Source organism: Salvelinus namaycush, chromosome 12, assembly GCF_016432855.1.
Source record: "Salvelinus namaycush isolate Seneca chromosome 12, SaNama_1.0, whole genome shotgun sequence".
In the NCBI taxonomy this organism is placed as follows: domain Eukaryota; kingdom Metazoa; phylum Chordata; class Actinopteri; order Salmoniformes; family Salmonidae; genus Salvelinus; species Salvelinus namaycush.
Window position 1 is genome coordinate 33,739,255 of NC_052318.1, and position 16,464 is coordinate 33,755,718.

The 16,464-nt window shown below is 40.0% G+C and overlaps 1 protein-coding gene across 1 annotated transcript; it reads right to left on the reverse strand.

The window, feature by feature from the left end:
- Window positions 1-1,949: 1,949 nt before the first annotated feature.
- On the reverse strand, window positions 1,950-13,749 carry ercc6l (excision repair cross-complementation group 6-like). The gene is made up of 3 exons (XM_039005595.1): window positions 13,606-13,749; window positions 12,081-12,122; window positions 1,950-5,979 (listed from the first exon to the last, which is right to left on the reverse strand). Exons 1-3 carry the CDS (start codon window positions 13,653-13,655, stop codon window positions 2,178-2,180), a joined length of 3,894 nt encoding a protein of 1,297 aa, XP_038861523.1. The 5' UTR covers window positions 13,656-13,749; the 3' UTR covers window positions 1,950-2,177.
- Between the last annotated feature and the right edge of the window lie 2,715 nt (window positions 13,750-16,464).

Genomic DNA, 16,464 nt, shown 5'->3' on the forward strand with positions numbered 1-16,464 from the left:
CGCATAAGCATATCAACAAGTTATAAGTAATTAATCTCATCTGACTCTAGTTTACACTTGTGAATGAGGTGGGTCATAATGTAATACAAGATCCCTGTAGACTAAGCAATACATTTTACAGTATGAAATATACATTGCAGTTAAGTCGATATTCAGACATTACACTCTGCTGCATTGTGAATGAAAATACTGGTAATGGAGGACATTTCTCTCCCTCAAATGTTCAACATAGGAAAATTAAACAGCTGCTTGAATGATCAATCTCCCACATATATTGAAAGCAGCCAACTTGAGTGTGTAAATTACTGAAAGAAATAGTAAATGCTGGCAGAAGAGAGAAGTTGTATCAGTAGTCATTTTAACTTAAAAGTTGTGAATGTTATAGTATCTGAAGACACCTTTGTACCTTTGTGTAGTGTGCTGAAGATGACAACAGTGGTAGGCCTGAAGACCAACAACGACGAGACAGCCTACAGGGAGGTGAGAGCCCTGGCATAGTGGTAGCAGGAAAATAACCACTCCCTCAAGAGCAACAAAACAAAGGAGCTGATAGTAGACTACAACGCATCACCGGTGTCTCAGGAAGGCCAAGATCATCAATGACCTCAGCCACCCAAGCCTCAGCCTGTTCACCAACTACCATCTAGGTCTAGGAGACAGTACAGGTGCATCAAAGCTGGGACCGAGAGACTGATAAACAGCTTCTATCTCCAGGCCATCAGAATGTTAAAGAGTCGCCACTAGCCGGCCTTCGCCCAGTACCCTGCCCTTAGTCACGGTTAATAGCCGGTACCACCCGGTATTTTACCCTGTACCTTAGAGACTGCTTTGCCCAATGTACATAGAGTAATTGATCACTGGGTCACTTTAATAATGTTTACATATGGTTTTACCCACTTTATATGTATATACTGTATTCTAGTCATGACTCATCCTATATAAACTAATGCTGGCCTCCCGAGTGGCGCAGTGGTCTAAGCTGTCCCACTAGGGATTCTGGGTTCGAGTCCAGGCTCTGTCGCAGCCGGCCGCGACCGAGAGACCCAGGGGGAGCACAACTGGGGGTAAAAAAAAAATATATATATATATATATATATATATATAAATTACTGCTCTACACACAATACATTCAGAAAGTAGTCAGACCCCTTGACTTTATCCACATTATTTTATGTTAGCCTTATTTTAAAATGTATTAAATAAATTATCCTGAATCTACACATAATAGCCCATAATGACAAAGCAAAAGCAGGTTAATAGACATTTCTACAAATAACTATTGAGGTTTGCTATGAAACTCAGAATTGAGCTCAGGTGCATCCTTTTTCCATTAATCAGCCTTGTAATGTTTCTACAACTTGGGAGTCCACTTGTGGTAAATTCAATTGATTGGGCATGATTTGGAAAGGCACACACCTGTTTATATAAGGTCCCACAGTTGACAATACCAGTCAAAAGTTTGGACACACCTACTCATTCAAGGGTCTGTTAATTTGTACTATTTTTTACATTGTGAAGACATCAAAAATATGAAATAACACATGTGAAATCATATAGTAACCAAAAGTGTTAAACAAATCAAAATATATTTTAGTAGCTTCAAAGTAGCCACCCTTTGCCTTGACAGCTTTGCACACACCTGGAATGAGTAGGTGTCCAAACTTTTGACTGGTACTATAATATATAAATAAAATGATATTGCTCGTTCTAATATTGCTTAATTTATTGGAAACCGAACATGCTGTTTGATGGTGTGATATGGTCATCATTATACAATATTTGGCTCAGATAAGAGCTCAAGTAATAAGAGTATTTAGCTTCACAAAACATGCACATCAAACCAAAATAGCAAGCACTAAATGCAATGCCATTTTCCATTGACTATTTAATGGGCTGAGTAGTGATTGAAACCTCCACAGTGCAACTACACAATGAAACTTCAAAACAAATGAGACTTTTACATTAGTTTTTACTTGCATTTATGAATTATATACACATTACAAAAGCATGCAAAAATACATTTAAGAAAATAATTGATCAAAAAAACATTTCTAACTAGCCTATTAATTTAACCATGTGTTTCAACATAGTTTTACAAGACAAACCTTCAAAAAGACACCCCTATCAGTGAGTGATACATTGTGTGTACATGTAGATGACAGCAATGAGTTAACACTTCAGAAATATTTCACTTTTTTTCCTCTCTGACCGAGCCGACGGTACAATTTAATTGTCATTAACTGAATTTCAGGATCACCACTTTTAATGTCAATTGCTTTCAAAAAGAAGTTCAAGGCATCATCAAGTTTCCCCTCAGAGAAAGATTGTTTTCCATTTTCCACATAGTTTTCATACATCTTTTCTTCAGTCATAGCTGAGGAATCCCTGTTGTTGTTGTTGACACATTCCACAGTCTGTAATGTGGAATCTTTTCCACTGGCACATTGGTCCATTCTTTCACTAGAAACAAGTTCATGATCACCGGTAGATTCCTCCAAAGAACTTTCTTCCTCCTCTCCCATTTCAGATTCTTCAACATGCATTGGCTCACTTCCACCTTCCTCACTTTCCTCTTCGTTCTCAGTGTTTAAGGTTTCCCCTGTAGGTTCCTCTTCCATGAGAGACTCATGAAATCCAGTCACCTCACTTGCCTCACAAGATCCAGTCACCTCACAAGATCCAGTCACCTCACTTTCCTCACTTGCATCATCAGTGTGCACCTGTAAAACCTCAGCTTCCATATCCTCATCAAGGTCCTCTACATGCTCAATCACGGAATCCACAAAGGAACGTCTTGAGGCCACAGATGTGTTCACTCCAAAGCTTTTCCTGGTTTTAAAGGAAATGGATCCAGATTTAACAGATTTTGGTGTGGAGGACCCAATACCATGGAATTCTTCGTCCAATTTCCTGTTCATCAAATGAGGCCTCTCATCTTCATCAATGTCATCCTCCTCACTATTGTAAATTAAAACTTTTTTCTTTTTCTTGAAAGAAGTAATGAATGAGTTATCTACAGTGTCATCTGCTTCAGAAACAGGGGAATTGACATGAACATCTGCTCCATTCTGTTCAACAGCTCCAGTCACAGAAGGCTTGTCATCTGCATTTAAGCTGACATCCATCTCTAGCTGGAAACCTGAATTTCCCACGATGGACTCGGATTCCTCCTCTGGGAACATATCACTAGCGCTGTCCTCTAACTGTAGATTGAAATTTCCTTCAAAAGACTCAAGTTCATCAACTTTGGAGGATGTTTCTGCATGACTTTCTAGGCTCTTGTTGGACATCTGTAGTAGCATAGAAAGTCTTTGATTCTTCTGGGATTTGACAGGTGAGATCTTCTGGTCCATTGTCAAGTCTTGGTGAAGTGACAAGTTCTGCCATTGTGGGGAACCATTGCCATTTGGCTGGTTGTCTTGTTCAACTTCAGAGGTAACATATCCTACGGCAACAATATCATCCTTTGCTTCTGATGACACATCCAAAATCTCTTGAGCGGAAGTGTAAATTGGCTCACCATCCAACAACACCTCAAGAGACTTGTCTATGGGAGAAAGATGGTTGCTCTTTATGAACTGTTCCTCAGTCGCAAATGTCACAGTGTGCCCTATAATCTCAATGCTTTCATCTACAGCTAGATCAATGAATTTGTTACTCAGATTGTGGATATCTTCCTCGTCACTAGACCCAGAATGGGTAAGATCCACCAACACAGGGGAGTTGAAGTTGTGGTTATGGCTAGGATAGGAGGGGCTGGGCTTTTCATACTTTGGCTTCTTCTCAGTTGACCCAATTGTATTGTGTTGAGGGGGTTTCCGCAGATGTGCCGGCTCAGTGTTTGACTCGATGCGCTCAGCAAGCTGCTGTTGCAACTCAGACTCCACCTTCATCAGCTCCTGAGCTTTCTGCACCCTGTTCTCTATGTACTTGTGAGCTTCCTGATCCTCAGGGTCATCTTCGTTGTTTTCTACTTCATGTGAGAACATGAGGTCATGATCAGATATTCCAAACATCTCCATGGAGTGAAGTTGGGCGATGTGTTCATCCAATTTAGGATCTGTGAGTCTTTGTCTCGAGTGCAGTGACTGCAGCTGCAGCTGTGTTGATGAGGATCGAGTGTCTTGTAGCGTGAAGAGTTCTTTCAGGTCTTGTTTGCTGAAGTACCGGAATGGATTTTTCTTGTCCCCGGTGGTCTGTCTGATCAAGGAGTCTTTGAAGACCTGCCGTCTGTAGATCTTCTCCTCCACTGTGCCACAAGTGATCAGTCTGTAGATGACAACGTTCTCCGTTTGTCCAATGCGGTAGGCCCGGTCAACGGCCTGGGCATCAGTGGCTGGATTCCAGCTGGGGTCAAAAATAACTACTCGGTTTGCTGCTGTCAATGTAATGCCAACTCCTCCCACTTGGGTGGTTAGGAGAAAGACCGAGTATTGCTTGTTGGTCTGGAACATTTGGATGCGCCGCTCTCTTTCTGTGAGGTGTGTTACTGTGCCATCAAGTCTCACAATCTTGAAACGCTTGTTCACTAGAACCCGTTCAAGAATGTCCAACATCTTCCTTGACTGAGAGAAAACAAGTGTGCGATGGCCTTCTTCCTTAAGGCTTTCCAAAAGTGAAATGAGAAACATCATCTTTCCAGATTCTGATATTAGTGTTTTATCAGATATGTTGTCGATTCTGTGTGCAGCAGATTCATTTTCATCATCATGATAGTTTGCACTTGTTCCTTCTTCTAGGCCTAACTGAGCGACAGCCCTGGCGGAGAGAAGTCTTGGGTGGTCACACAATTTCTTCAGGATATTCAGTTCAGCCAACGGTGACCTGGTGGTCATGAGCAGCTCCTTGATGTTATCTAGGGATAAGAACTGATTGTAGATTTCCTCCTGAACTGAGCTCAAGTATGTCCAAATGATTAGGTCATTCTTCCTGGTGAGGTTTGGCATTTCTGCACCACCACCACCACCACCACTACTAGGGACTTTGTTTTCAAGGTCCTTTTCACAGGCTATCACACGGTTTTGTGTTTTTCTCTGTACTTCTGCCTTTGTCCTCCTTAGGAAGTATGGATTTATGATGGCCATGAGGTTCTCCGACATCTTGAGCCCCAGGGCTTTCTCACCTGGGGTGGCATCCTTCTCTCTTGCACGGGTGATGGGACTTTCATACTCTGTTTTGAAGGTTTTAGAAGTACCAAGAAGTGCCCCTTGACAAGCAAAATCAAAAAGAGCCCACATTTCTCTCAGGTTATTCTGTACAGGGGTGCCTGTAAGAAGTACACGATTCCTGGCAGGAATCGCATGTGCACTTTTGGCTGTCTTGGTTGAGGAGGTTTTGATCTTGTGTGCCTCATCTAGGATTACATAATCCCATTTGAATTCTCTACCATTGTAAGACGAGAGAAGTTCCCAGTTAGTGATCAGCATTTGGTATGTAGTGATGATGACACCACCTCTTCTTTGAATCTTCTCCAAGTTCCTGTTGCGTTCCACTTTGCTTGTGCCATGAAACTCTTTGACTCTCATTCCAGGAGTCCATTTGGCAAATTCCTTGGTCCAGTTCTTGATGAGTGAGGTTGGCATGATGAGCAGGGTATGCTTTACCAAGTCAGCATCATACATACCAGAGAGAAACGATATGACCTGAATTGTCTTCCCTAAGCCCATGTCATCAGCTAGGATTCCTCCTTGACGACCATCTCTGTGGAGACCATACAAAAAAGCAACCCCCTCTTGCTGATGATCATACAGTTTGTCATATATTTCTTTGAAAAGCATTAGACCACTGTTGTTGACATTGACAAAATCTTCATCATCACTCTCTGAGCCTTGCTGTGCCATCTCTTTTATAGCCTCCTGAAGTTTCTTTATCCTGCTCCAAAGTTTATCACCAGGGTGGATGTCATGGGCCAGCTTGAACAGTTCCAATGATTTTGTCATATTTCCTTGTCTGGCAGCATCTTTTCCATCCTTGATGTACCTTTAAAAGAAAGAAAACACTTGTAAATGTGTTGAATTAGACAAGTCAGTAATCTATATCATAATAGTATATCGTGTATGATACCGCTGTTGAAAAACAGCACAAAAAGCATTGCTCCGCAGCAGTTAAAATCTTGGTATGAAAGAATGTATGACAAAATGTCTGCAGTGGAGACATTTCCATCTCGTCATTAAGACCAGTTTCCACTTCTCAGCCTAGAGCCGGAAGGATATACCGTAAATTACCGACATTGCCTTCCTCTTACACAAGCAAAATTGTTTTGATCTGTAATTTTCATTGATTATGCTATAGAAAGTTCTTGCAGGTTTGTTTGCTCAAAAAACATTATTTGGTCACCAGTAGCCTTGTGCATTATATTGATTCCTGCTATGAAATAATCTGCCTGTATAAGGCTGAATTAGAACTACGTTGAAATCACAATATTGACATGTAATATCTATATAGCAAGAGATTCAAATTCCATGCAATATTTTGAAACACCACCAAGCCATGTGTGACAGTATAGTTTACTCCGCATGTCAGCCCTCTCCTCTTGCGGCTGCTTCCCACACACACACACCAAGCCCTGCCCCCTGTCAATCAAGCAGCGCAGTTCCTTCTCCTTGCTATTAGATTCACTATAAATTTGCATGCCGTTAGGTCAAATGCAGTCAAAAGATTGTTCCAAACCAGAACAATGCTGCATTCCACCTAGCTCCTTAATATAAATCATTCCATTTCAATGATTCCAACAGTTCACCCAAGTGTATTGATCTATATCCCAAATAAAAATCTCTATATATTTTGCCCTTATCATGCAGCCCTAAGCCGGTCCCTGTTCCACTGCTGTGTGAGCGAGGTGCTGTGCGCACAGAGAGGGAGAGATACAACTACTGTTGTTTTTGTTAGAGGTACATATATGCCTTCGGTGACTATATTATTTATTTCTCAACATTAAGAAAATGGCACCACCTTACAATCTGAGTAGGCTTGTTTTGCAGGACATTTACAGTGACTATATCTAGTAACTCAGGCCTAGCGCTGGAAAGTTTTTGTAGGACATTAGAGATGAATTAATTACATGGTTCATATTTAAAGTTAGCAAAGGTTCCCACTTCCTCAGGTGGTTAATTATGTAGCATAGCCCTAAGCCTTATATGCACAAAAAGCAATCTGACCATTCTGGATACTATTTTGACAGGTTGACAAACAAAATATCAATCATGCATTCCCTGGATTATGTTAGATGAAATAGCCATATTTTTCAGTTGACTTACCTAGCAATGGAAGAAAAAAAATTGTCTGGAGCACTGCAGCAAAACCTTGAGCAAGGCACTTATCCATAGCAACTTAAAGGAGCAATTGGGGTTAAGAGCACCTGCTAAATGACTCAAATGTCAATTGCATTCCCCCCCAAAATTCTAAATTCCTCTACAAAGCCTCATACTGTATTGTCTCTCTTCCCCCTATATATATATATCAGGTAAGTTGACTGAACACATTCTGATTTACATCAACGACCTGGGGAATAGTTAAAGAGGGGGGATAAATGAGCCAATTGGAAGCTGGGGATGATTAGGTGGCCATGATTGTATGTGGGCCAGATTGGGAATTTAGCCAGGACACCGGGGTTAACACCCCTACTCTTACGATAAGTGCCATGGGATCTTTAGTGACCACAGAGAGCCAAGACATCCGTTTAACGTCCCATCCGAAAGACGGAACACTACCTTTCAAAAGTTTGGGGTCACTTAGAAATGTCCTTGTTTTTGAAAGCAGCACATTTTTAGTCCATTAAAATTACATCGAATTGATCAATGCAGGGTAGACCTTGTTAATGTTGTAAATTACTATTGTAGCTGGAAACTGGAGATTCTTTATGGAATATCTACATAGGAGTGATGGTTGCTGATAAATGGGCCTGTGTTCCAATGGCAAGTTGTGTTAGCTAATCCAAGTTTATAATTTTAAAAGGCTAATTGATCATTAGAAACCCCTTTTGCAATTATGTTAGCACAGCTGAAAACTGTTGTGCTGATTTTAAAGAAGCAATAAAACTGGCCTTCTTTAGACTAGTTGAGTATCTGGAGCGTCAGCATTTTTGTGTGTTTGATTACAGGCTCAAAATGGCTAGAAACAAAGATCTTTCTTCTGGAACTCGTCAGTCTATTCTTGTTCTGAGAAATGAAGGCTATTCCATGCAAGAAATTGCCAAGAAACTGAAGATCTCATACAATGCTGTGTACTAGTCCCTTCACAGAACAGTGCAAACGGGCTCTAACCAGAATAGAAAGAGGAGTGGGAGGCCCCGGTGCACAACTGAACAAGAGGACAAGTACATTAGAGTGTCTAGTTTGAGAAACAGACACCTCACAAGTCCTCAACTGACAGCTTCATTAAAGAGTACCCACAAAACACCAGTCTCAATGTCAACAGTGAAGAAGTGACTCTGGGATGCTGGCCTTACATTTAACATTACATTTAAGTCATTTAGCAGACGCTCTTATCCAGAGCGACTTACAAATTGGAAAGTTCATACATATTCATCCTGGTCCCCCCGTGGGGAATGAACCCACAACCCTGGCGTTGCAAGCGCCATGCTCTACCAACTGAGCCACACGGGACCTTCTAGGCAGAGTTGCAAAGAAAAAGCCACGCACCATTGGAACACAGGAGTGATGGTTGCTGATAATGGGCCTCTGTACGCCTATGTAGATATTTCATAAAAATAAAATAAAAAGCCGTTTCCAGCTACAATAGTCATTTTCAACATTCACAATGTCTACACTGCATTTCTGATCAATTTGATGTTATTTTAAAATTAACTTTTTTGTTGTTGTTGCTTTTCTTTCAAAAACAAGGACATTTCTAAGTGACCCCAAACTTCTGAACGGTAGTGTATAACCATAATAAGCCATTTAGCAGATGCTTTCATCCAAAGCAACTTAGTCATGCGTGCATACATTTTACCCATGGGTGGTCCCAGGAATCAAACCCATCCTGGCATTGCAAGCGCCATGCTCTTCCAACTGAGCTACAGAGGACCACTATCTTTGTTGCTTAAAAAATGTCCAATACAGCCATTTTTATCTCAATATCAAATAAATTCTGCTAGGACTGGCTGGGTTTGAGTGAGGAGGGGAAAACTGAAACCTAGCCTCTATTGGCAGAGAGGTTTAGAACTCTTTCTTATTGGTCTGTTAACTAATTTACCGCCAGGTGATATCATCAGGCAGACCAGAACTCCATCCCACCACAACAGGCTGAAATGTCAGGTGGTCTATTACACTAAAATTGCATTATCACATTTTTCACAGTATTATTCCAACCTCAGGAAATATATATAAAACACAGGAAACTCACATTTGACTGCACTGGGCCTTTAACAATGCTTTTTCTGTCTGTACCTGACTTGTTGCCCCTACCCTGGGCATAGTTTACTTCAAAATCTTCACCACTGAGGTGGTATGAAGAACCCCGATGTGAAAAACATTAGTGATTAGTAAAAATAGTGGAATTAGCGGTTTGCCTTCAAAATAAGTCTGCCACTGAAACTGATGCAAACAGATACAAATAATGGAATCATGCCACAATTGGGCTCACTAGAAAATGCTAAACAAGGTCAGAATGTCGTTACATAATTAATGCACAAATTTTACAATAAAGACATGCAAAATGTATTAACTGTAACCAATTTAAGGGCTCCTGAGTGGTGCAGCGGTCTAAGGCACTGCATCTCAGTGCAAGAGGCATAAATCCAGGATGTATCACATCCGGCCGTGAATGGGAGTCCCATAGGGCGGTGCACAATTGGTCCAGCGCCGTCCAAGTTTGGCCGTCATTGTAAATAATAATTTGTTCTTAACTGACTTGCCTAGTAAAATAAATTTCATTTTTTGAGATGTGGGGCAAGCAGAAACTAATTATAGCATAATAAATTAAGTTGTACCCTTTGTAATAATACTAAACCTTAGTACAACATCTAGAGACCTCACCAACAAATGTTTGCCTTTTGGTATTCAAGCGAACGCAGGGCAGGGAAGGGAATAGAACCCAAGTCACTGATGTGAAAGGCAAACACCATCCACATCGCACCAATAGGGTTGACATACTTGGTGGGAATAGTAACGGTGGCTCAGAATGGTCCCATTATCCCAACTGTTACACCGAGAAGATTTAACGACCGCTAGTTAAGTAAACTGCCATTTTCGTCCTCATGCTAACATGTTGTGTTGAGCAACAAAGGAGCTGATTGGAAAGGCAGTTTCAGTCAAAATGGCTGCTGTGGCTTCTGCTACATAGCATGAGGACGAAAATGACAGTTTTTCGGAGAAACAGACAGCGGTGGTTTGAGATGTCCGTCTTGCCGGTTAATTTTGTGTACATTATTTCACTTATGTGTTGCCTGGATGTTGCATTGGGACTCAGCATTTCCTGTTCGCCTGTGCTTTGAATGCGTAACAGTTCTCTACGCCACATATTTCAAACAAATCACGTTTCGATTTTGAACATGCGCTGTGTATTGTCAAATGGAAAGAACAACAACCTGCCAATGGAAAGGAACTTCCTTAAAAATCCGTCAAGAGACAAAGAAGAGGCAAAGCAAACTCCCACTACCATACAAAGGCTTTGACAGGTGAAGCAAGCACACATTTTCTTCAGGAAATGTGCATATTCTATTTTAGTCAATTATAGGGCCCTATAAAACCCAATAGATTATCACCCAAATGCAGCTTGATTTTACCAGGGTTGGCATTTTTCAGATTCACTCTTAATTTCATTTAACAATAACAAAAGTAGATGTTCTAAGTACACAATAAGTATTTAACCACATCAGAAGACCAGTTGAGGTATGGGAAAAATATTTCGGAAAATTATTGAGGGTGTAGTTCCCTTTAATTCAACTGTGCACCTAGCAAGAGACCATTGCGTTACTAGCAGTGTTTCTGTACTGCACATGCGATGGCATTGTTTGCTAAACAAATGCGCACCCAATTGATAGACATCATTCTGCCAGGTAGGCCTATTTTGCAGTCAACATTTAATTGGGAAGTTTTTGGTGGACAACCTTTAGAAATTACTGTTTCAGCATGAGTTTCTGCATCACAGATTTTATAGGGCCCTATATTTGTCTTACTTTAGAAGTGTTTACTTTAGGCTGACTATTAGCATATATTTAGTTGCAGTGCCCAATAAACTGAATGTCCCAATCAACTTAAAATATCTACAAAATAAGTTTTGCTATGACACAATCCAAAAGGCTACAACTTTTTTTTTCTTTTACTGTTTGCAATTCAGAAATTATTATTTTGATTCCCATGATTTGATTCACCACGATTGAACCGAACCCCAACTACTACAATGGCAAAGTGAATCATTCGGTTTGTCAAAAAGAATCGATTCATATGAAATAAATAATTGTTTTACTATTTTCAGAAATGTGAAGCGGGGCATCCGTTTTACAGTAAATTCAATGTATAGTCTAAACTGTATTTTTTTTATTGAATTCTCACTGTGGACATATTGGAGGACTCCATAATTGCAAAGGGGCATACTTATACACATTATACCATATGGAACATTCATTCAATGCGTATAAAAGGCTCACTAGAGAGGTGATTTCCCATAGGAAAAGTAAGAGCTACGACACTAATACATGTAAACTCTTCAGAATTGTGTTCTGTGGGTGTCACTGAGTAGACTGACTCAATGTCATGGATCCACAATCCATAGGTAATGCTGTACTGTGCAATATGAATGTTCAATACATATAAATTAATAGACTGATTAGAGGTGATTTTCCACAGTCATAGTCCCAAAATAAAGCACTACTACTAGGCTAACATTATTTAGCTTTTCAGAATTGTGTTCTGCGGGTGTAACTGAGGAGACAGTGATACCCCATTTCATAGATCCACAATCCAAAGGTAAGGCTGTGTGTACAGTGCAATATGAATGTTCAATACATATAATAGGCTGACTAGTGAGGTGATTTTCCCACACGCAAAGTCCCGCAATAAGAGCTACAACAGCAATATTTGTGTAAATTCTTCAGAATTGTGTTCTGAAGACATTAACATGATAATCTTCCTCCCACATACCTCTGGTAGGTCTCCATCTCCTCGGTGTCCATTGACAATGACCTATAAAATAAGCATAATATTAGCACCTTAGTAGGGATGTGCATCTTTCCCTTTCAAGACGACTGGATACCTATCTAGATACATGGGCCCCGATACAGGAACAATACGTTTTAGTGCGATGTGGTTTTATTTGAGAATGAATCGAGGTGATTCGATGCACTAACATTGATTTCAGAAACATTTACTTTGTTTACGCTCCCTAACTAATTCAACTAGGAATACAAAATTCCGCTCACATTGCCACATTTTTATTAGCTTTGGAAAGCGAATTCATGTCCAAATCGTGAAAATAAGACCTGTGCAAAGGTATGCGAAATTTTTCCAACACCATGACACTTATTTGGAGTCTGTGGCTCAAGTGGTTTGGAAGCTAGAGGTTTGAAATCGCGAATATCTTGTCAAAACTTGAAACTGTCTTTACCTCGGTTAGTGAATCGGAGATTCGTAACGTTTGAATGTATTTTCTGACAAATGTATGCTACATTTGGTTCGGTTTGGGGTCCGCGGACAGATGCAGTATCTCAAACGTTTGAATCGGGGACCGATGCACGTCGCTGAAACATTACATCCCAACACCTTAATATTATGGATTTAGCCAGCAAATCTGTCCTGCTTGCTTAAAACTGCACTAGGTTTCTACAGGCTTTCTTTGTAGATTAAGACAGAGTCTGGAAAACGTACCTCAATCCAGGAATAATAAATGTGTTGTACTCGAATTGTGCCATTATCCCAACTGTTACACCGAGAAGATTTAATTACTTTTTTGTTGTAAACTATAGTTTTCGTCCTCATGCTAGCTAGCAGTAGCCATTATGGAATGGCACCTGGTGTTGAACAACAAAGAGCCAAAACGGCTGCTGTGGCTTCTACCTAGAATGAGGACAATGAGGTCAGTTTTCGAGAATAAACTAGCAGTCGTTCAATCTTCCCAGTGACACAGTTGGGATAAATGGGAAAATTCGGAGTACAACACATTTCTCATCCCTGGATTGATGCATGTTTTCTGAGCCATACTCAGTTGTGCCGGGTTAGCGGTGATTTAGTTAAGCTACACAGGAAGCCTGTCTGACCCTAGTGCAGCTGTAAACAAGTGGGTCGGCCATGCTGGCAAATAGGTGGGTTGGTCAGCTTTACAGTACTATCTGGATATTTGACTGAATGTGGCTATAGTGTAAGAAAGTTGATTTATCTATAGCTAACGTTGTTAGCTACTGACTTCGCCTCTTCCTCTCTGGCTAACGTATTTAGCTAGCTAAGCAGTTCAAATTTACGTTACAAACCATTTGGCCGTACTGAATTATTCAATACTTAAGTTAAACCAAAAAGGTTAATTACCTAGTAACAACTACAGTAGCTAACAAGTTAGCAACATCATTTCTAGCGAGGGTGAACTTCTCTAGCTAGCTAACATTGTATTGTATTGGACGGGATGCTAAACGTGCAATAGTTAGCATTCAGCAGGCTTTTTTCTTTAGAAACTTACTTCTCCAATTTCTCCGACATCTTCGCAATTAGGTGTTTTGAGTTGTCCATTGTATTGCCAGTTCGTTTTGTTTGGATTGTTTCATTTGTGTTGCATTGGGACTCGCCTGTGCTTCGCTTTGACTGCGTAACGCCAACGAATCTCCCCGCCACATATTTCAAACGAATCGCATTTTGAATCGATTTTGCACATGCGCGGTGTATTATCAAGTGGAAAATATTTTGAGTGGGAGGAACCAGCCAAGGTAAAGGAATTTCTCTATGAAAAATCACAGTCAAAAGGTAAAAAATCATCCAGTTGGCGAAACATTTTCATGCGAATATTCTAGAAGCTGCATATAGAAAATATGCAAATATTCCCATTAGTGGTGTTTCCACCAAATAAAAACCAGTGCCTGATGACGTAGTGCACGCAACTTTAAAATGTTCGCTTAAATTTTCATTTACCAAATACAAATCTAAAGTTCAACGTGTTTCCATAGCATTTTCAACTCTACTGATTGTTTTGTCACAAAAACTGTTGCATTAAATAGCAGTGGTGCCTACTCTGGTCTTGGCATGTGAGCACTAGCCAACAACTCACAGATACAGTGCTGGTATGGCAATGCTGGTGGGCTAGTCTACATGATCAGATTATTATGGATAAGAGCGATAATATTTTTATTTGTCAAACGGCAGTCAGGAATTGATCATCATGTCATTAGAATAAGACCCTAGATATTTATTGGAAAGCAGCATCAAACTCATCACTGTGCACTTTACCACCCTGTGAAATTCTCACTAAGCACTTAGTGAGTCCACCAGATCGGAGGCTGTAGGGATGACCAGGGTTGTTCTCTTGATAAGCGAGTGAATTGGACCATTTTACATTCAACATGTAACAAGTACTTTTAGGTGTCAGGGAAAATGTATGGAGTAAAAAGTACATTATTTTCTTTAGGAATATAGTGAAGTAAAAATAGTCAAAAATATAAATAGTAAAGTAAAGTAGAGGAGTTTGAAAAATAAATGGCTACTGGATTGATGCAAATAATTATGATATCATTCTGACAGGTAGCTAGGCTGCTTTGTAGCTACTGTAGTTAGCATTTAATAGAGAAGATGTTTGGGAAAGCCTTTCCATTTACCAGAAGATGGTTAGGCCTACCATTAACATAGCTGTATTTTTTATATTCCTTAATCATTTGAAACCTGGACGTTTTACTTCATTTTATGAGGCATGTCTTTCCTTACTTGAAAGTAGCCTATAGCAAAAATCTCACCATAGAAGCAATGATTTTTTTTATAAAGACTTACTCATACGCTTTCTCCTGTTCTATTGATTTTCTTTCAACTTTCTTTCATTGTCTAGCAGCCAAAGGCATTATCGTAGTCATATTCGAACATCTGGCCAGCTATCCCAACTGACAGCAAGATGACGCTATTATTTATTGTTATGGTATGACATTGATTTCTCTCTCTCTCTCTCTCTTTCTCTCTCTCTCTCTCTCTCTCTCTCTCTCTCTCTCTCTCTCTCTCTCTCTCTCTCTCTCTCTCTCTCACACACACACACCCTCTTTCTCAATACACTACCATAATTTCCTAATTTAGACAGAGAAGAATGTTCTCACCTCTCTCATGTCACTCACCAGAGAAGAGGGAAGAAGACTATTAAGGTTGGTGAGTCTAAACTTTACTATTGCAAAGGAAAATTACTTTTTGGGGGATATATTATCACTCCAGTACATTGATATTACTGAGCATTTGTCATTGCATCGCCAACATCTTATGTACAAAGGTAGCAGTTCAGCAGAGAGTTACAAGAGTCTAAGAGCTACAGGTAAGGTCACAGATTGCCCCTCGCTGCTATGCTTTACCTGCCTGCTGAGTTCGCAGATCTGCTTCTATAATAATCATATATTTTCTGATGAAAATTGACTGTCATGAATGCACTTTCAAAAACGAGTGGTATTCTTCATAGAATTAAAATTAGTTATATTCCTTATAATATACTGTAGAATTTACAGAAGATACAGTACAGGTCAGACTGTACAGGTTCACCTGTAGTTGCACTGTCTCAATATGTAAATTATTATACCTTACTCTTATGCCTGTGGTCCTGTGCCATGACATGAATTAGGAGTCATGGAGAAGCTGCTGTAAATATCAAATAAAGTCTCTTTGTTCAGGGTTATTGCAGTTTCATGAGGAAGATTAGTCTCTCTGATGCCAGTTTCTTAAGCCCATTTCCTGTTATACCTGCTGTGATGAAAGGGCCATTGTCACAGGGATGGGGCTCACCATCCCAAGCAGGTGGCCAGATTATAGTACCCATTTCTTACTCGAACCCCGTTAGTTTATCTATTTGAACTATTCTCAGACTTTGGGAATAATTATTGAGTTATTGTATAAAGTTACTGTATTAATTTACTTCCTTACCAGCAGTTGTGAGGTTACTACACTTGTTCATAGTTCTGACTTTATGTTTGATTATTTGGTCAGAGTCAACATGCAGGGGTAATACGTGTCATACAGCTATTGTCTTTCGTAAAATGTAAACAATCGACTTTAGCTGACATGTGATGTATGTAATACAGTTTATTCAGTATCGTCAGGTAAACCTGTCCGGGCACATTTTTTCATTGGGACCTGTGACGCAGCATAACAGAAAAACGATTCCTTTACTGTAATCCTTTGGCTTCAGTTGTTCGTCTCCACCTCTTTGTCACAGCTAACCTGTATAGCTGTTCTGGAGTTAAGAGAGGCCAGACACAGATGTCATGGCAAACAATGTAAGTTATACTGTACATCTGTATGTGTGGGTGTGTATGTACTACTTGAATGTACTATTAGCCTCTTCTTTTGTGTGTGATTACAGATG